This window comes from Salmo salar, chromosome ssa21, assembly GCF_905237065.1.
Source record: "Salmo salar chromosome ssa21, Ssal_v3.1, whole genome shotgun sequence".
In the NCBI taxonomy this organism is placed as follows: Eukaryota; Metazoa; Chordata; class Actinopteri; order Salmoniformes; family Salmonidae; genus Salmo; species Salmo salar.
In genome coordinates, this window is record NC_059462.1 from 45,077,556 (window position 1) to 45,098,781 (window position 21,226).

Here is a 21,226-nt window from a genome sequence, read left to right on the forward strand (position 1 = left end):
CTTTGGACACAACGTTGAGTGGAATCCTCTCCAGGTTAATACAGAAGTGGAACACCTCAATCAGAGCCCTGGGCTGGAACTGGGAGTGAGTGGTGAGGATTTTCTCCAACTTCTTAAACATCTGACTGGAGCACTGTTTCAGGTACAGTAGTTCAGTTTCCCCATTACAACGATCTGCTGGGCTATCTGAGGTGTGGTTGGCGTTGCAATCGAAGCTCTCAACCATAGCTTCCCTTAGCTGAACGCAGTGTGCAACATCATAAATTGCCCAAAAATGGTGGTGGAAATTAGTTTTATTAAGACAGTAAACATAATTCTCCTGTTTTTTTCTGACAGCCCGTCATTAAAGCTTGTGAAGGATGAAAATCATGCAGCCTGAATGGAGTACTCTTTACGTACGAGCCGAGTCGATCCACCTGGGACACGAGTGTATTACTGGCTTGGCACATCAGTTTTAGATGACAGCAAAGATTATGGATATACTGACAAGATCCATGTATCTCTCCGGGAGTCGTTTTCGTTAACGCTGCAAGGCAGGCTGTCTAGCTCCCGCCTATCATTTATTTGGATTTGTTGATACAGCTCATTATTGTAATCTAATTTGAGAGTTGTTGACGTCAATCGTCTGTAATTCAATGGAGAGAGACGCTATGCTACTAGCCTCGTGAATATGCATAGTCTTCCCGAGACAACTCCGATATAAAGGGTTTTTTCTCAAAGTTGCCTGAATGTCACGTGTCGTACATATATCAGTACACTCGTAACAATTTAAGCATTGCGAAACTGCTATTCGATCAAATACATCTCACGTAGCAAATAAGACGTTAATTTTTGTTGACCAAATTGGATACTCAATGACCTTCAAACAAAAACTCCTTGCTTGGTGGGCGAAACAACGAAAAAACGCCACCTGCTGGAGGGAGACAGATTTACCGCCGAGTTGGACCTCTCAATTCAATTTAAGGGCTTTATTGGCATGGGAAACATTTTAACATTGCCAATGCAAGTGAAATAGATAATAAACAAAAGTGAAACAAACAATAATAAAACAAATAACAGTAAACATTACACTCACAAAAGTTCCAAAAGAATAAGGTCATTTCAAAAGTCATACTATGTCTATATACAGTGTTGTAACGATGTGCAATAGTTAAAGCACAAAAGGGAAAATAAATAAACATAAATATGGGTTGTATTTACAATGGTGTTTGTTCTTCACTGGTTGACCTTTTCTTGTGGCAACAGGTCACAAATCTTGCTGCTGTGATGGCACGCTGTTATTTCACCCAGTAGATATGGGAGTTTATCAAAATCGGGTTTGTTTTCAAATTCTTTGTGGATCTGTGTATTCTGAGGAAATATGTGTCTCTAATATGGTCACACATTTGGCAGGAGGTTAGGAAGTGCAGCTCAGTTTCCACCTCATTTTGTGGGCAGTGTGCACATAGCCTGTCTTCTCTTGAGAGCCAGGTCTGCATACGGCGACTTTTCTCAATAGCAAGGCTATGCTCACTGAGTCTGTACATAGTCAAAGCTTTCCTTAGGTTTGGGTCAGTCACAGTGGTCAGGTATTCTGGCACTGTGTTCTCTCTATTTGGAGCCAAATAGCATTCTAGTTTGAGCTGGTTTTTTTTAAAGATTTTTTTCCAACGTGTCACGTAATTATCTTTTTGTTTTGTCGTGATTTTGTTGTGTGTAATTGTGTTGCTGTCCTGATTAACTCTCTCTTCCTCTCTGGCTCCAACCAGGCTCGAACCGGCGAACCGGTTTTATTTACGTCATTGTCTCGAACGCGCCCACTACAATCCCATAATGCAACGGGCAGAAAATAATAATAAACAAGAATTCATGATGACAGCTGACAGTAATTGTGCACAGTTAATAAAGTAAACATGGCATGAGCAGTGTTTAGAAAATATAGGCTGTTAACGTTAGATGGTCCTTCCCGTTGCAGCCCGAGTCAGAGGTCTTCGAGATCACGGATTTTACCACCGCGTCGGAGTGGGAGAGGTAAGTTAGCAAGGTGGAGCTCTCTGGTTTTACTGTAACTGGCTAAATTAGCTAACAAGAGTTGTAAATCATCATCAGGCTCAGACTGGATATAAGGATTGGATTATAAACTATTCGTGAGTGGCCAAATATAGTTCCATAATGCTAGCATAGAAGGCTGAGTATATGACAGACAACGTTGCTGAATGGGCTAGTTATGCTGGTTTGCATTGCATTTTGTTTGTAGCTTACCCATAGTTTAGTTAGCTGTCCTGTCACATCAGGATTGCAAGAGATAGCAACTGACCTTACCAATGTTGACAACTGACAGGCCTAGATATCTCTTCCTTATCAACAGTAACCACGTAATAGATTGCATTGTATACATGCATGTTTGTGTGACCACTATTCTCTGACTTCAGCTGGAACTGATGTTATGATCCCCCTGTCTGTCGTTTTTAATAGGTTTGTGTCCAGAGTAGAAGAGGTGCTGAACGACTGGAAGCTGATTAGGAACAATGCAAGCAAACCACCAGAGAAGGTAACAACAAACCCTCACTCAATCAGACCTTACTATATTAACCACACGTTAATAAGCAGCCATCCAGTAAGCTTGTTGAATGAATTAATGGATTTCCTGATTGCCCACTTGATCCAGGGTGAATACACCAGTGGTACCTGGGAGAAGAAGACCAAGGATATCAACTTTGCGGATTTTAAATTCTCCGTAACCCACCACTACCTGAAGCAAGAGTCTGAGGAGAGCGAGGGGAAGGAGGAACCTGAGGAGGGTACAATGCTGCTGCCGCTTTTATTTACAGTCTCTGTTATCTTACCTGTCTCATAGGATCGCTCACTACGTGATGAGACTATATTGATGAACTTACTGTTTTATCTGGAACATTGATCTGCACTCTAGGAACAGAGAGAATCTGGGTGGATAGTAGAGAATATAGGTTAAGTCTCCACCCTGCTCTCTCCCTAGATGCCTTCCCAACGGCCATGCAGGACCTGCTCTGTACAAACAATGACTTCCCTCCCAGAGTCCACTGCCTCGTCAGATGGTGAGTACTAGGGATGCACTGATATAACATTTTGTGCCAATACCGATATCTAATATTTTCCTTGCCAAAAAAGATTATACCGATATTTACAATTTTTGCAGCTTTTTAAGCATTCTAGTACAGTTAAATAGTTGAAATACACACACAAGTTATTTGGTGGCATTTACGTATGTCCCCATTACCAGTAACACGTAATCAAAATCTATTTCTTTCTGTGCTGTTTCTTTGTTCATTTGTTCAGTCTCAACCAGGATTTCATCATACATGTCAAGCTCTGTCCGTCTGTGACCTCTCTTTCTTGGTGCGCACTGTCACGGTATCTGTTTCCATCTTGTCCAGCTGTGTCTGTAACATTTCACGTAAACCCTGTTTCTTGTCTGCATCGAAGTAGCGGTCCTTGTACCTATCAAATCAAACTTTATTTGTCACGTGCGCTGAATACAACGAGTGTAGACCTTATGGTGAAATGCTTACTTACAAGCCCTTAACTAACAGTGCAGTTCAAGAAGAGTTAAGAAAATATTTACCAAATAAACGAAAGTAAAAAGTAACCCAATAACATAACAATAACAAGGCTATATAGAGGGGTTACCGGTACCGAGTCAGTGTGTGGGGGTACAGGTTAGAGGTAATTTGAACACGTAGGTAGGGGTGAAGTGACTATGCATAGATAATAAACAGCGAGTAGCAGCAGTGTACAAAACAAATGGGGGGGTCAATGTAATAGTCCGGTGGCCATTTGATTAATTATTTAGCAGTCTTATGGCTTGGGGGTAGAAGCTGTTAAGGAGACTGTTGGTCCTAGACTTGGTGCTCCGGTACCGCTTGCCGTGCGGTAGCAGAGAAAACAGTCTATGACTAGGGTGGCTGGAGTTTTTGATGCAACCAGTCAGAATGCTCTCGATGGTGAAGCTGTAGAACTTTTTGAGGATCTGGGGACCCATGCCAAATCTTTTCAGTTTTCTGAGGGGGAAAAGGTTTTGTCGTGCCCTCTTCATGACTGTCTTGGTGTGTTTGGACCATGATAGATCGTTGGCGATGTGGACACCAAGGAACTTGAAACTCTCGACCCGCTCCACTACAGTCCCGTTGATGTTAATGGACGCCTGTTTGGCCCGCCTTTTCATGTAGTCCACGATCAGCTCCTTTGTCTTGCTCACATTGTGGGAGAGATTGTTGTCCTGACACCACAATGCCAGTTCTTCTGTCACCACACTGTCAGTTCTCTGACCTCCTCCCTATAGGCTGTCTCATTGGTGATCAGGCCTACCACTGTTGTGTCGTCAGCAAACTTAATGATGGTGTTGGAGTTGTGTTTGGCCACTCAGTCGTGGGTGAACAGGGAGTACAGGAGTGGACTAAGTACACACCCCTGAGGGTCCCCAGTGTTGAGGATCAGCGTGGCAGATGTGTTGTTGCTTATCCTTACCACCTGGGGTCGGCCCGTCAGGAAGTCCAGGATCCAGTTGCAGATGGAGGTGTTTAGTCCCACGGTCCTTTGCTTAGTGATGAGCTTCGTGGGCACTATGGTGTTGAACACTGAGCTGTTGTCAATGAACAGTATTCTCACATAGGTGTTTCCCTTTGTCCAGGTGGGAAAGTGCAGTGTGGAGTGCGATTAAGATTGCGTCGTCTGTGGATCTGTAGGGGCAGTATGCGAATTGTAGTGTGTCTTGGGGATCTGGGAGGATGCTGTTGATGTGAGCCATTACAAGCCTTTCAAAGCTTCATGGCTACCAACGTGAGTGCTACGGGGCGGTAATCATTTAGGCAGGTTACCTTCGCTTCCTTGGGCACAGGGACTATGGGGGTCTGCTTGAAACATGTTGGTATTACAGACTCAGTCAGGGAGATGTTGAAAATGTCAGTGAAGACACTTGCCAGTTGGTCCGAGCAGTCTTTGAGTACACGTCCTGGTAATCCATCTGGCCCCGCGGCTTAGTGAATGTTGACCTGTTTAACTTCTACGTTTGCGTCCCACCCTAGTCAACAGCCAGTGGAATCGCGTGGCGCGAAATACAAATACCTCAAAAATGCTATAACTTAAATTTCTCAAACATATGACTATTTTACACCTTTTTAAAGACAAGACTCTTGTTAATCTAACCACATTGTCCAATTTCAAAAAGGCTTTACAGCGAAAGCAAAACATTAGATTATGTCAGGAGAGTACCCTGCCAAAAATAATCACACAGACATTTTCAAAGCAAGCATATATGTCACAAAAACCACAGCTAAATGCAGCACTAACCTTTGATCTTCATCAGATGACACTCCTAGGACATTATGTTATACAATACATGCATGTTTTGTTCAATCAAGTTCATATTTATATCAAAAAACAGCTTTTTACATTAGCATGTGATGTTCAGAACTAGCATACCCACCGCAAACTTCCGGTGAATTTACTAAATTACTCATGATAAATGTTGACAAAATACATAACAATTATTTTAAGAATTATAGATACAGAACTCCTTTATGCAATCGCTATGTCCGATTTTAAAATAGCTTTTCGGCGAAAGCACATTTTGCAATATTCTGAGTACATAGCTCGGCCATCACGGCTAGCTATTTTGACACCCACCAAGTTTGGGACTCACTAAACTCAGAATTACGATTAGAAAATTTGGATTACCTTTGCTGTTCTTCGTCAGAATGCACTCCCAGGACTTCTACTTCAACAACAAATGTTGTTTTGGTTCCAAATAATCCATAGTTATATTCAAATAGCTCCGTTTTGTTTGTGCTTCAGGTCACTATCCGAAGGGTGACGCGCGAGCGCATTTCGTGACAAAAAATGTCAAAATATTCCATTACCGTACTTAGAAGCATGTCAAACGCTGTTTAAAATCAATTTTTATGCTATTTTTCTCGTAAAATAGCGATAATATTCCAACCGGGCAACGTTGTATTCATTCAAAGGCTGAAAAAAAAATGGAGTAGTCTCGTGGACGCGCATCTCAGTCTCACTGTCCCCAGGCTGACCACTTACAAATTCTGCTGCTGTTCTTTGCCCAGAGACAGCAGACACCCCATTCCACTTTCTGGTGGCTTTAGAGAGCCAATGGAAGCCTTAGAAAATGTCACGTTACAGCACAGATGCTGTATTTTCGATAGAGATTCAACAGAAGGACAACAAATTGTCAGACAGGGCACTTCCTGGATGGAATATTCTCAGGTTTTGGCCTGCCATATGAGTGCTGTTATACTCACAGACACCATTCAAACAGTTTTAGAAACATTAGAGTGTTTTCTATCCAAATCTACTAATTATATGCATATTCTCGTTTCTGGGCAAGAGTAGTAACCAGTTTAAATCGGGTACGTTTTTTATCCGGCCGTGCAAATACTGCCCCCTAGCCCCAACAGGTCTTGCTCACATCGGCTACCGAGAGCGTGATCACACAGTCATCCAGAACAGCTGGTGCTCTTGTGCATGCTTCAGTGTTGCTTACCTCGAAGCGAGCATAAAAGGCATTCAGCTCGTCTGGTAGGCTCGCGTCACTGGGCAGCTCGTGTCTAGGTGTCCCTTTGTAGTTTGTAATAGTTTTCAAGCCCTGCCACATCCGATGAGCGTCAGAGCCTGTGTAGTAGGATTCAATCTTAAACCTGTATTGACGCTTCTCTTATTTGATGGTTTGTCTGAGGGCATAGCAGGATTTCTTATATGCGTCCAGGTTAGAGTCCCGCTCCTTGAAAGCGGCAGCTCTAGCCTTTAGCTCGATGCGGATGTTGCCTGTAATCCATGGCTTCTGGTTGGGATATGTACATATGGTCACTGTGGGGACGACGTCGTCAATGTACTTATTGATGAAGCCAATGACAGGTGGTATACTCCTCAATGCCATTGGATGAATCCCAGAACATATTCCAGTCTGTGCTAGCAAAACAGTTCTGTAGCGTAGCATCGTAGTATCGAGCATGGTGGCGACACAGTAAAGAGGCTCAGAGAGAATGCCACCGAATCGCTTGTTCACAGCCTCTTGTGGAGTACTTTTGCAAGTTTTAACCCCACTGTCTGTGTCGGCAGTTTTGTTGAGCAGGTGTTTCAATGCCATGACAGAGGGTATCACGTCTGCTGCAGACGCAGTTGATGAGCTTATTTCTCCAGTCAGTTGTTCGAATGGAGCTAGGAGTGTGTTCATGTTTCCAAGTTTCAAACATGTTCTCATATGCCATTGAAATCCATATGCCACCGTAAAAGCCTTGGTTTCATGCATGTTAACATTAGAAGCCTACTCCCTAAGTTTGTTTTACTCAGTGCTTTAGCACACTCTGCCAACTCGGATGTCTTAGCCGTGTCTGAATCCTGGCTTAGGAAAACCACCAAAAACCCTGAAATCTCCATTGCTAACTATAACATTTTCCGCCAAGATAGAACTGCCAAAGGGGGCGGTGTTGCAATCTACTGCAAAGATAGTAATAGAGAACTCTGCAGGCTATCCAAGTCTGTTCCCAAACAATTCGAGCTTCTACTTCTAAAAATGTACCTTTCCAGAAACAAGTCTCTCACTGTTGCCGCTTGCAATAGACCTCCCTCTGCCCCCAGCTGTGCCCTCGATACCATATGTGAATTAATTGCCCCCCATCTATCTTCTGAGCTTGTGGTACTAGGTGACCTAAACTGGGACATGCTTAACACCCCGGCCATCCTACAATCTAAGCTTGATGCCCTCAATCTCACACAAATTATCAATGAACCTACCAGGTACAACCCCAAATCTGTAAACACGGGCACCCTCATAGATGTCATCCTAACTAACTCTGCCTCCAAATACACCTCTGCTGTTTTCAATCAAGATCTCAGCGATCACTGCCTCATTGCCTGCATCCGTAATGGGTCTGCGACCAAACGACCACCCCTCATCACTGTCAAACGCTCCCTAAAACACTTCTGCGAGCAGGCCTTTCTAATTGACCTGGCCGGGGTATCCTGGAATGACATTGACCTCATCCCGTAAGTAGATGATGCCTGGCTATTCTTTAAAAGTGCCTTCCTCTCCATCTTATCATGCCCCACTCAAAAAATGTAGAACTAGGAATAGATATAGTCCTTTGTTCACTCCAGACCTGTCTGCCCTTGACCAGCACAAAAACATCCTGTGGCGTAGGAACAAATATACACAGGCAGTTAGAAAAGTTAAGGCTAGCTTTTTCAAACAGAAATTTGCATCCTGTAGTACTAACACAAAAAAGTTCTGGGACACTGTAAATTCCATGGAGAATAAGAGCACCTCCTCCCAGCTGCCCATTGCAATGAGGCTAGGAAACACTGTCGCTACCGATAAATCCACTATAATTGAGAATTTCAATAACCCTCCACAGCAACCTGCCAAAGCCCCCACCATTTCTCCTTCACCCAAATCCAGGTAGCTGATGTTCTGAAAGAGCTGCAAAATCTGGACCCATACAAATCAGCCGGGCTAGACAATCTGGACCCTCTCTTTCTAAAATTATCTGCCAAAATTGTTGCAACCCCTATTACTAGCCTGTTCAACCTCTCTTTCGTATCGTCTGAGATTCCCAAAGATTGGAAAGCTGCCGCGGTCATCCCCCTCTTCAAAGGGGGTGACACTCTAGACCCTTTCTAAGGTCTTCGAAAGCCAAGTTAACAAACAGATTACCGACCATTTCGAATCCCACCGTACCTTCTCCGCTATGCAATCTGGTTTCAGAGCTGGTCATGGGTGCACCTCAGCCACGCTCAAGGTCCTAAACGACATCATAACCGCCATCGATAAGAGACATTACTGTGCAGCCGTATTCATCGACCTTCCCAAGGCTTTTGACTCTGTCAATCACCACATTCTTATTGGCAGACTCGACAGCCTTTGTTTCTCAAATGATTGCTTCGCCTGGTTTACCAACTACTTCTCTGATAGAATTCAGTGTGTCAAATCGGAGGGCCTGTTGTCCGGACCTCTGGCAGTCTCTATGGGTGTGCCACAGGGTTCAATTCTCGGGCCGACTCTCTTCTCTGTATACATCAATGATGTTGCTCTTGCTGATGGTGAGTCTCTGATCCACCTCTACGCAGACGACACCATTCTGTATACTTCTGGCCCCTCTTTGGACACTGTGTTAACTAACCTTCAGACGAGCTTCAATGCCATACAACCCTCCTTCCGTGGCCTCCAACTGCTCTTAAACGCAGGTAAAACTAAATGCATGCTATTCAATCGATCACTGCCCGCACCTGCTCGCCCGTCCAGCATCACTACTCTGGACGGCTCTGACTTAGAATACGTGGACAACTACAAATACCTGGGTGTCTGGTTAGACTGTAAACTCTCCTTCCAGACTCACATTAAGCATCTCCAATCAAAAATTAAATCTAGAATCGGCTTCCTATATCGCAACAAAGCATCCTTCACTCATGCTGCCAAACACACCCTCGTAAAACTGATCATCCTACCAATCCTCGACTTCGGTGATGTCATCTATAAAATAGCCTCCAACACTCTACTCAACAAACTGGATGCAGTCTATCACAGTGCCATCCGTTTTGTCACCAAAGCCCCATACACTTCCCACCATTGCAACCTGTACGCTCTCGTTGGTTGGCCCTCGCTTCATACTCGTCGCCAAACCCACTGGCTACAGGTTATCTACAAGTCTCTGCTAGGTAAAGCTCACTGGTCACCATAGCAGCACCCACTCGTAGCATGCGCTCCAGCAGGTATATCTCACTGGTCACCCCCAAAGCCAATTCCTCCTTTGGCTGCGTTTCCTTCCAGTTCTCTGCTGCCAATGACTGGAACGAACTGCAAAAATCTCTGAAGTTGGAGACTCATATCTCCCTCACTAGCTTTAAGCACCAGCTGTCAGAGCAGCTCACAGATTACTGCACCTGTACATAGCCCATCTGTAAACAGCCCATCTATCTACCTACCTCATCCCCATACTGTATTTATTTATTTATCTTGCTCCTTTGCACCCCAGTATCTCTACTTGCACGTTCATCTTCTGCACATCTACCATTCCAGTGTTTAATTGCTATATTGTAATTACTTTGCCACCATCGCCTATTTATTGCCTTAACTTACCTCATTTGCACTCACTGTATATATACTTTTTGTTTTCTTTTGTTCTACTGTATTATTGACTATGTTTTGTTTATTCCATGTGTAACTCTGTGTTGTTGTATGTGTCGAATTGCTACGCTTTATCTTGGCCAGGTCGCAGTTGCAAATGAGAACTTGTTCCCAACTAGCCTACCTGGTTATATATATATACATCCGTTTTGAGTTTATGCCTGGAAGAGACTCAGCTGATGGAGTGTCTCAGGAGTTAGTTACTAAAATATATATATATTTTAGTATTTTTTTCTTTTTTTCGTTCCTTTTTTGTAATTATTTTTTTTTTTAATGGCAGCAGAGGTATGAGAACCAGCACATTCTTGAGCATGCAATACGGCTTTCCTCAGTACGAAATCCTCGTCGACCCACTGTGCTGTCAGACTCACCATGCTCACGGGGCTGACATCGCTGGTCCAAATGTCAGTCGTGAGGCTAATAGCAGACGCCCATAGCAAGTAGCTCATGGATATCTGTTTCAACGATACTGTGTAACTCCGGTAGGGCAACATCTGAAAAATAGCGCCTACTTGGTAGTGTGTAGTGGGGCTCGAGGTGCTCAACCAGTCGGCGAAAGCCAACATCATCCACAACCGAGAATGGTTGATTGTCAAGGGCAATGATGTCTTATCTTGGCGTTAATGGATTTCGCCTTTGAATTGTCTCGCTGAAATGTTCTTACTTTTTCAAATGACTGCTCGACTTGAACTTGTTTAGCTTTTGTTCTGTGTAGTGCTGCATTTTTTTGTGGCGTCATTACGTCATCTACCTTCCTTATATAGGTATGCACGTCAGCTTTGACATCGGTTTTGCCCATCGCCGTTAAACTAGACATTGGGCCAATGTTGGCATTTTTGCTAATATCGGCCTATATCGATATGCTTACCAATATGTTGTGCATCCCTAATGAGTACAGTACTCCAGGTCTCCTCTCCCTAACCTTTACCACACATCTTTATGTTAAGATGGGAATTAAAATGTCTCAAGACATTCACTACTGCTATTGATATTTGTTAACACCAAATCTGTCTGATATGTTTTACTATATATTATAGAGGTTGTAATTTGACCTGACTTGATGGATGGTGTTGTAGCTGTCTGCTCTCATTTTAAAGCAGCAATATGTCATTTTTGGGCTACCCGACCATATTCGCATAGAAATGTGAGTTATATACGTGTCAGTCTAATTGAAAGCAAATCTAGGAAGCGTTAGATCTGGTCTTCAGTGAGCTCCAAAGGTAAGGGGGACACTGATATTTTGTTGTTTTTTGTGTCTGTACTCCAACACTTTGCATTTGTAATGATACAATGACTGAGGTTAAAGTGCAGACAGTCAGTTTTAATTTGAGGGCATTTTCATCCATAAGCGTTTAGAAATGACAGGGGATCAAAAGTATTCTGACAAATTCACATGTGTATTAAAGTAGTAAAAAGTAAGGTATTTGGTCCCATATTCATAGCATGTAATGACTACATCAAGCTCGTGACTGTACACATTTGTGTCCAATAGAAATTAATGGTAAATAATGTATTGTGTCATTTTGGAATCACTTTTATTGTAAATAAGAATATAATTTGTTTCTTAACACTTCTACAGTACATTAATGCGGATGCTACCATGATTACGGATCATCCTGAATGAATTGTGAATAATGATGAGTGAGAAAGTTACAAACGTACAAATATCATACTCTCAAGACATGCTAACCTCTCACCATTACAATAACATGGGAGGTTAGCATACCCCCAAGACATGCTAACCTCTCACCATTACAATAACATGGGAGGTTGGCATTTTTGGGAGGTATGATATTTGTGCGTCTAACTTTCTCACTCATCATTATTCACGATTCATTCGGAATTATCCGTAATCCTGTTAGCATCCATGTTAATGTAGAAGTGTTTAGAAATGTATTCTATTCTTATTTACAATAAAAGTGACTCCAAAATGTCACATTATTTACCATTCATTTCTATTGGTCACAAAATAATCTGAAACACAACCAAAACAAACAGCAAATGCATCCAACAAAATTGTAGAGTCACAAGTTTGATGTAGTCATTCCGTGCTATGAATATGGGACCAAATACACAATTTTTACTACTTTAATTCGCATAAGTGAATTTGTTCCAATACCTTTGGTCCTCAAAAATGGACAGACTATGTACAATGTGCTGGGCTGTAATTTCTGAACGGTTCATCCGATATGAATGAAAATACCCTCAAATTAAAGCTGACAGGTTGCACTTATAACATCATAGTCATTGTATCATTTCAAATCCAAAGTGCTGGAGTACAGAGACAACAACAAAACATGTGTCACTGTCCCATTACTTTAGGAGCTCACTGTATGTGTGCTACTTTTATGCTTCCCAATTTTCTGTTTAGTTTTTGTATCTTTTACTTTCATTTCGGACACCAGCTTCAATCAGCTGAAAATACAACATTTTTGGTTATGGAAATATATTTCACAATGGTTTAGATGGTACAATGATTCTCTGCACAATGACTGCTTGTTCTGTCACAAACTGACATTAGGCAAACAAATTGAATTTTAGCAACCAGGAAATGGCAGAGCGATTTCTGCATATTGCACCTTTTAAGTATCCAGTCTGTGTTTGTAGGTATGGCATGCGTGAGATTGTGGTCATCTCCCCTGGGGCCAACTGGGAGCCAGTCATCAGTGAGTCCAAGTGCGACCTGCTCCTCAGCTCTGTCTCCATCTCTCTGACCAACACAGGCTGGTAGGTGACAGTAGCTCCATCTCTCTGGCCAACACAGACTGGTAGGTGACCGTAGCTCCATCTCTCTGGCCAACACAGGCTGGTAGGTGACCGTAGCTCCATCTCTCTGACCAACACAGACTGGTAGGTGACAGTAGCTCCATCTCTCTGACCAACACAGGCTGGTAGGTGACCGTAGCTCCATCTCTCTGACCAACACAGACTGGTAGGTGACAGTAGCTCCATCTCTCTGACCAACACAGACTGGTAGGTGACCGTAGCTCCATCTCTCTGACCAACACAGGCTTGTAGGTGACAGTAGCTCCATCTCTCTGACCAACACAGACTGGTAGGTGACAGTAGCTCCATCTCTCTGGCCAACACAGGCTGGTAGGTGACCGTAGCAACAATGAATACTGTATTCAGCAAATATTATATTCCTGTCTCCATGGGAACAGGAACTGTTATGGTTATAAGTCACAGTTATACAACAACTGTTTATGTTCTTTTGGAAAATCAAGTTAAAATATGTTCCAGAATTTGCTTTGACAAATAAAAGAAGAGCTGGTACTGCCAATGTGTCCTAGAGCTAATCATGGATCTATGCTGAGGTTCCTACACATTCACACAGCTAGTTGCAACATGCTCTTTGTGTGTGTTTCTGTATAATGTCACAAGCCATGTTTTAAAATAGCAACACTGTGGGAAGTGAGTACAGCCCTCCATGGCATCATGTATTGCGGTAGGTCAGCTGGTATCCATGGCAACACTGGGCTGAATGGAAGATGGTAGCAGTGTAGATCTGTAGCTCTGTGGCTCTGTCGCAAGGTCATCTGGTCTCACTGTCTCTCTGGGAGTTTACTGTGTGGCAGAGAGACATTAACAACACATTGTTAGAGTAAGAGGAAGCATGTATCAGATCATCAGCACGTAGCTTCATGAGCACGTGTTCTATCACTGATGCATGTATCATTTATTACAAATAATGTTGTTTTGTGACTTCAAATTAGAGAAAGAATGACATATTTTTGAATAGAATAATATTCAAGGTCAGTATGTGGGGGGAAAAAAGCATGAAAAAATATGTACTCATTACTGAAAGTCGCTCTGCATAAGAGCGTCTGCTAAATGACTAACGTAAATGTAAAAAAATGGAACAAGGCTTATTAAATGATTTACTTATTCAATCCACTAGGTGGCGTATGTTTTGTCTGTAGTTCCTCTACTGTGCACCAGGTGCTGCTGTGTAGCTGTGGTGGTAGAATAGGGTTGTGGAGGGAGTTACAGGATTTCAGTCTGTGGCTGCCCTTCCACATTGATACCAGAGATTCCTGACATGTCTCTAAAGTTAAAGGGGTCACTTCAGAATCAAACATCATCCGTTGTGCAGCTCCAAATGTATGCCTCAATCCCAAACCAACTGAAAGATTAGTCAAATCGGAAATCTTTCTACAGCTGGATCTTGACTGCCGATGGCGTGTGACTAACTCATCTTGACACAAGAACAGAGAGTAGTTACAGTAGCCACAGGATTTCAACGTGTGGCTGCTCTCCCATAAAACATCAAACTTTGAAATGACCTACCCTTTTTTAAAGTCCTCTATTTCCCCTGTCCCTGTGGATGCCGTACAGCCAGGTGCCGATGTGTGTACAAATCCAGCAGAAGTGGAGGAGGATGTACCATGGGGAGTGCCAGGGACCGGGGGTGCATACCGACTTTGAGATGGTCTACCTCCGCAAGGTGCCCAGCCAATACAACTACCTCTCAGGCCTGCTGGACATCTTTAAGTCCAAGATGGTGAGTAAGGAAGGACCTGGTCTAATGACTTCATGCCTAACATGAACCTTTTAGCTCTTTCACATGGGTCACCCCAGACTAACTGTAGGTCCAGTTTCCCTGAATGAGAGTAAGCCTAGTGTTGGACTAAGATTCACTTTCAATGGTGAATCTTCATTAAGCATATATTTTTTTGTCCAGGACTAGGCTGAACCTTTGTCTGGGTACCCAGCCCCCTGCTAGATATGATGGATAGCACAAGATATTTCATAACCTTGTCTCTATTTATGTTTCTCTTTCCTCTGTTGTTCTCCAGGTCTGCCCCCTGTCTCCTCTTCCTCCCATCAACATCGCTATCCGCTTCACGTACGTTCTGCAGGACTGGCAGCAGTACTCCTGGCCTCAGCAGCCCCCTGGTACACACAACAACCACACAACCCACTAAACAGGAAGGAATGTGTCTAGTTATTTGTGCCGTTAACTCCGGCACACTTATATACCAGAGTTGATGTGGGTTTGAATCCAGCCCACTCGCACTCCTCAGACCTTTCCTGTCTGCTTTTATAAAACCACATCCTGTCTGTTCAGTAAAACCACATCCTGTCTGTTCAGTAAAACCACATCCTGTCTGTTCAGTAAAACCACATCCTGTCTGTTCAGTAAAACCACATCCTGTCTGTTCAGTAAAACCACATCCTGTCTGTACAGTAAAACCACATCCTGTCTGTACAGTTAAACCACATCCTGTCTGTTTAGTAAAACCACAAAATATGAAACAGGAAGGAGTTGGAGGGCAACCGATATATCAAGTCAGAAATCTAAACGATGCTAGACGTACAGTGGAGTCTGAAGTTATTGACACTCTTGATAAAGATGAGAAAAATGTACTGAATAAAATAAATCATAAAAATACTGAGTATATTGTATGCAAAAAAATGTGGAAATTATATAATTGCATATTAATACAATTGCTCAGAGAAAAATATTTTGTTTAACAAGTAATTCTTTTTCTCTCTCAAAAAGGTAGGGTTAAAATGATTGACACTTCTGTTTTCAATAGCTCACCTTGCAAGGATAATGGGACTGAGCCTTTTTCTAAAATGTCTGAGTTGGAGAGCACACTGGGAGGAAGCTTAGACCATTCCTCCATACAGAATCCTTCCAGATGCCTGATATCCTTCATCTGCTCTTATGGACTGCCCTCCTCTATTCAAACCACAGGTTTTCAATGGATTTCAAGTCTAGAGACTGACATGGCCATTGCAAAATGTTGACTTTGTGGCCAATTAACCATTTCTTTGTGGATTTTGATGTGTGCTTGGGGTTATTGTCTTGCTGGAAGATCGATCCACTTGCATCCAATTTTAGCGTCCTGGCAGAGGCAACCAGGTTTTTGGCTAAAATGTCCTGGTACTCTGTAAATTTCAATGATGCTGTTGACCTTAACAAGGGCCCCAGGACCGGTGGAAGCAAAATAGCATACAATATAGCTCAGTATTTGAATTATTCACTTTATACAGTCATCATTATCAAGGGTGTCAATCATTTCGTACCCCACTAGGCTAGCCCACAGGACGTATTGGAAGCTTTGGTCATTCAACGCCTCCGTGCGCATGACTAACATTTTAGCAAACTGATATAATCCACTCACTCTCTCTTTGCTCCAAATTCAATAGTGGATGGTTCTTCCCACAGTTATGTTAAGTGCTGCTCTCTGGGGTACATTTTAGTGTTGCAAATAGATGCTTGAGTCTTTGAGTGGTGCAGGGAAGGCGGTAAAAGATCGGAGGTCAGAGAGCTTTTTAAACGGCTCACAAACTGACAATATTTCTGCTCCTCTTGAATGGAACCTGAGAGGAATGGCAGTGGGTGGAGGGTCAATTTGAGGTTTTTATATTTGACACCAGAGTATATTTGGTCCTTTAGTTTTTATTGTTATGAATTTGCCTGCCTTCAAGGCATTGAGGATTAAAAAGCATAGGAAGTGTTAACAGTTTTGGTTCTTCTTTCTACCTCTAAGTGAAAGTATTGGGAGTTGAATCAAAGTCATGACTGAACAGAAAAAGGTGAACGTTTTTTTCTTTTCTTTTTTTCTTTGCCTCCAGACTTCGAAGGTCTCCTCGGAGGGGAGGTGGGAGGGGTGGAGTTTGGGAAGCTGCCATTCGGAGCGTGTGAGGATCCAATCAGGTAGGACTGATGTAGCCATGGCGACAAGTCAAAGCATGCTTGATTTAGGTATTTGCCTCATTGTTCATGTGTATTCTTGACGTCTTTGGCATGAGCCTTTAATTAATTATTGGCCAAACTGTAGCTTATAGTGAGAAGTTTATAAAGCAAAACAAACAAATCTGTATTTTCTTTCATTGTTGCCTCAGTGAGCTTCACCTATTGACCACCTGGCCCCACCTGACAGAAGGTATCGTGGTGGATAACGATGTGTACTCGTGAGTGTCAACCACCACACTCCCTCCCTCCCCTCTGACCTGCTGGTTAACACACATTGATGGAACATCTTAACAGCCTGAGATACGATCTATCAAGAACATTGTTTGTCCTCTTACCAAATGACAGCAAATATAGAGGTGTCATTGTCAATAAATAGAATCAGTATCCAGGTTGAGCTTATAAAGCAAGTGAGCATTGAGGTGGATGGAGAGATAGCAAGAGAAAGAACATCCAGTCAGTAAAACAAGTTCTCCATAGCTTTGGAACACTGAAAGGTTGTTACCCATATTAATATCCTGTGTGCCAGACAGTGTAGGTGTTGAGAGGGAGGTTGTGGAGGAGGTGTGTGGGAGAGGATATAACAAGTACCTCAGCCCCAGCAACACCGCTCGCTCATTCAACTGCATTAAAGCTGAAATTAATTCATGCTGAATGATTTTACGCTTTTCAGTTTAGTGATGAAATGGTGCTCAGTGAGCCATCGCTTCATATTAACGGTGTGTTTTTCTTCAAGTCCCTCCATCCTAAATGTGCTTGAGCTTCATTGTATAAAGAGTCTCTTTGAAGGGAATCAAAGCTATCTGCACCTAGATGCAGAAACATTTAGATTAGCCCTGTCAAAAACAAGATGGTCCTCTTTCAAAGACTGTTTTGGGGTTTAATTTGCTGGTTGTATTTATTGGTGAATCCCCTTAGTGCGCTCTGGGGTAGAAATGTTAGATATAATATTTGGGGGTTTTAGAGAAGATGTGACTTGCTTCGGGTCAACTTGTCAACTAAAATGGTACCCTCCCTGACTGACTGGCTGACTGACTGGGTAATATATATTAAATGGCAACTGAAATGGTACCCTCCCTGACTGACTGGCTGACTGACTGGGTAATAGATATTATATGTCAACTGAAATGGTACCCTCCCTGACTGACTGGCTGACTGACTGGGTAATAGATATTATATGTCAACTGAAATGGTATCCTCCCTGACTGACTGGCTGACTGACTGGGTAATATATATTAAATGGCAACTGAAATGGTACCCTCCCTGACTGACTGGCTGACTGACTGGGTAATAGATATTATATTATATGTCAACTGAAATGGTACCCTCCCTAACTGACTGACTGGGTAATAGATATTATATGTCAACTGAAATGGTACCCTCCCTAACTGACTGGCTGACTGACTGGGTAATAGATATTATATGTCAACTGAAATTGTACCCTCCCTAACTGACTGACTGGCTGACTAACTGGGTAATAGATATTATATGTCAACTGAAATGGTACCCTCCCTGGCTGACTGACTGGCTGACTGACTGACTGACTGGCTGACAGACTGGGTAATAGATATTATATGTCAACTGAAATGGTACCCTCCCTCACTGACTGACTGACTGGGTAATAGATATTATATGTCAACTGAAATGGTACCCTCCCTGACTGACTGGCTGACTGACTGGGAAATAGATATTATATGTCAACTGAAATGGTACACTGACTGACTGGCTGGCTGACTGACTGACTGGCTGACAGACTGGGTAATAGATATTATATGTCAACTGAAATGGTACCCTCCCTGACTGACTGACTGGCTGACTGACTGGGTAATAGATATATGTCAACTGAAATGGTACCCTCCCTGACTGACTGACTGGGTAATAGATATTATATGTCAACTGAAATGGTACCCTCCCTGACTGACTGGCTGACTGACTGGGTAATAGATATATGTCAACTGAAATGGTACCCTCCCTGACTGACTGACTGGGTAATAGATATTATATGTCAACTGAAATGGTACCCTCCCTGACTGACTGTCTGACTAACTGGGTAATAGATATATGTCAACTGAAATGGTACCCTCCCTATCTGACTGACTGACTGACTGGGTAATAGATATTATATGTCAACTGAAATTGTACCCTCCCTGACTGACTGACTGACTGACTGACTGACTGGGTAATAGATATTATATGGCAACTGAAATGGTACCCTCCCTAACTGACTGGCTGGGTAATAGATATTATATGTCAACTGAAATGGTACCCTCCCTGACTGACTGACTGACTGGCTGACAGACTGGGTAATAGATATTATATGGCAACTGAAATGGTACCCTCCCTGACTGACTGACTGACTGGCTGACTGACTGGGTAATAGATATTATATGGCAACTGAAATGGTACCCTCCCTAACTCACTGGCTGACTGACTGGTTGGCTAACTGACTGACTGACTGGGTAATAGATATTATATGGCAACTGAAATGGTACCCTCCCTAACTGACTGACTGGGTAATAGATATTATATGTCAACTGAAATGCTACCCTCCCTGACTGACTGACTGGCTGACTGACTGGGTAATAGATATTATATGTCAACTGAAATGGTACCCTCCCTATCTGACTGACTGACTGACTGACTTGGTAATAGATATTATATGTCAACTGAAATTGTACCCTCCCTGACTGGCTGACTGGCTGACTGACTCACTGACTGGGTAATAGATATTATATGGCAACTGAAATGGTACCCTCCCTAACTGACTGGCTGACTGACTGGCTGGCTAACTGACTGACTGACTGGGTAATAGATATTATATGGCAACTGAAATGGTACCCTCCCTAACTGACTGACTGGGTAATAGATATTATATGTCAACTGAAATGCTACCCTCCCTGACTGGCTGACTGACTGACTGACTGACTGGGTAAAAGATATTATATGTCAACTGAAATTGTACCCTCCCTAACTGACTGACTGGCTGACTAACTGGGTAATAGATATTATATGTCAACTGAAATGGTACCCTCCCTGGCTGACTGACTGGCTGACTGACTGACTGACTGGCTGACAGACTGGGTAATAGATATTATATGTCAACTGAAATGGTACCCTCCCTCACTGACTGACTGACTGGGTAATAGATATTATATGTCAACTGAAATGGTACCCTCCCTGACTGACTGGCTGACTGACTGGGAAATAGATATTATATGTCAACTGAAATGGTACACTGACTGACTGGCTGGCTGACTGACTGACTGGCTGACAGACTGGGTAATAGATATTATATGTCAACTGAAATGGTACCCTCCCTGACTGACTGACTGGCTGACTGACTGGGTAATAGATATATGTCAACTGAAATGGTACCCTCCCTGACTGACTGACTGGGTAATAGATATTATATGTCAACTGAAATGGTACCCTCCCTGACTGACTGGCTGACTGACTGGGTAATAGATATATGTCAACTGAAATGGTACCCTCCCTGACTGACTGACTGGGTAATAGATATTATATGTCAACTGAAATGGTACCCTCCCTGACTGACTGTCTGACTAACTGGGTAATAGATATATGTCAACTGAAATGGTACCCTCCCTATCTGACTGACTGACTGACTGGGTAATAGATATTATATGTCAACTGAAATTGTACCCTCCCTGACTGACTGACTGACTGACTGACTGACTGGGTAATAGATATTATATGGCAACTGAAATGGTACCCTCCCTAACTGACTGGCTGGGTAATAGATATTATATGTCAACTGAAATGGTACCCTCCCTGACTGACTGACTGGCTGACAGACTGGGTAATAGATATTATATGGCAACTGAAATGGTACCCTCCCTGACTGACTGACTGACTGGCTGACTGACTGGGTAATAGATATTATATGGCAACTGAAATGGTACCCTCCCTAACTGACTGGCTGACTGACTGGTTGGCTAACTGACTGACTGACTGGGTAATAGATATTATATGGCAACTGAAATGGTACCCTCCCTAACTGACTGACTGGGTAATAGATATTATATGTCAACTGAAATGCTACCCTCCCTGACTGACTGACTGGCTGACTGACTGGGTAATAGATATTATATGTCAACTGAAATGGTACCCTCCCTATCTGACTGACTGACTGACTGACTTGGTAATAGATATTATATGTCAACTGAAATTGTACCCTCCCTGACTGGCTGACTGGCTGACTGACTCACTGACTGGGTAATAGATATTATATGGCAACTGAAATGGTACCCTCCCTAACTGACTGACTGGGTAATAGATATTATATGTCAACTGAAATGCTACCCTCCCTGACTGGCTGACTGACTGACTGACTGACTGGGTAAAAGATA

At 42.8% G+C, this 21,226-nt stretch overlaps 1 protein-coding gene across 1 annotated transcript in view; it reads left to right on the forward strand.

Moving 5' to 3' along the window:
- The first annotated feature begins 274 nt into the window (after positions 1-274).
- LOC106582383 (rab3 GTPase-activating protein catalytic subunit) overlaps positions 275-21,226 on the forward strand; it is a 144,698-nt gene continuing 123,746 nt past the window's right edge. The window contains 10 exon segments of the mRNA XM_045704398.1: positions 275-304; positions 1,922-2,010; positions 2,455-2,530; positions 2,648-2,780; positions 2,975-3,053; positions 12,758-12,877; positions 14,489-14,654; positions 14,950-15,049; positions 16,739-16,820; positions 17,009-17,077. Of these exon segments, the coding sequence (XP_045560354.1) occupies positions 275-304; positions 1,922-2,010; positions 2,455-2,530; positions 2,648-2,780; positions 2,975-3,053; positions 12,758-12,877; positions 14,489-14,654; positions 14,950-15,049; positions 16,739-16,820; positions 17,009-17,077 (944 nt within the window).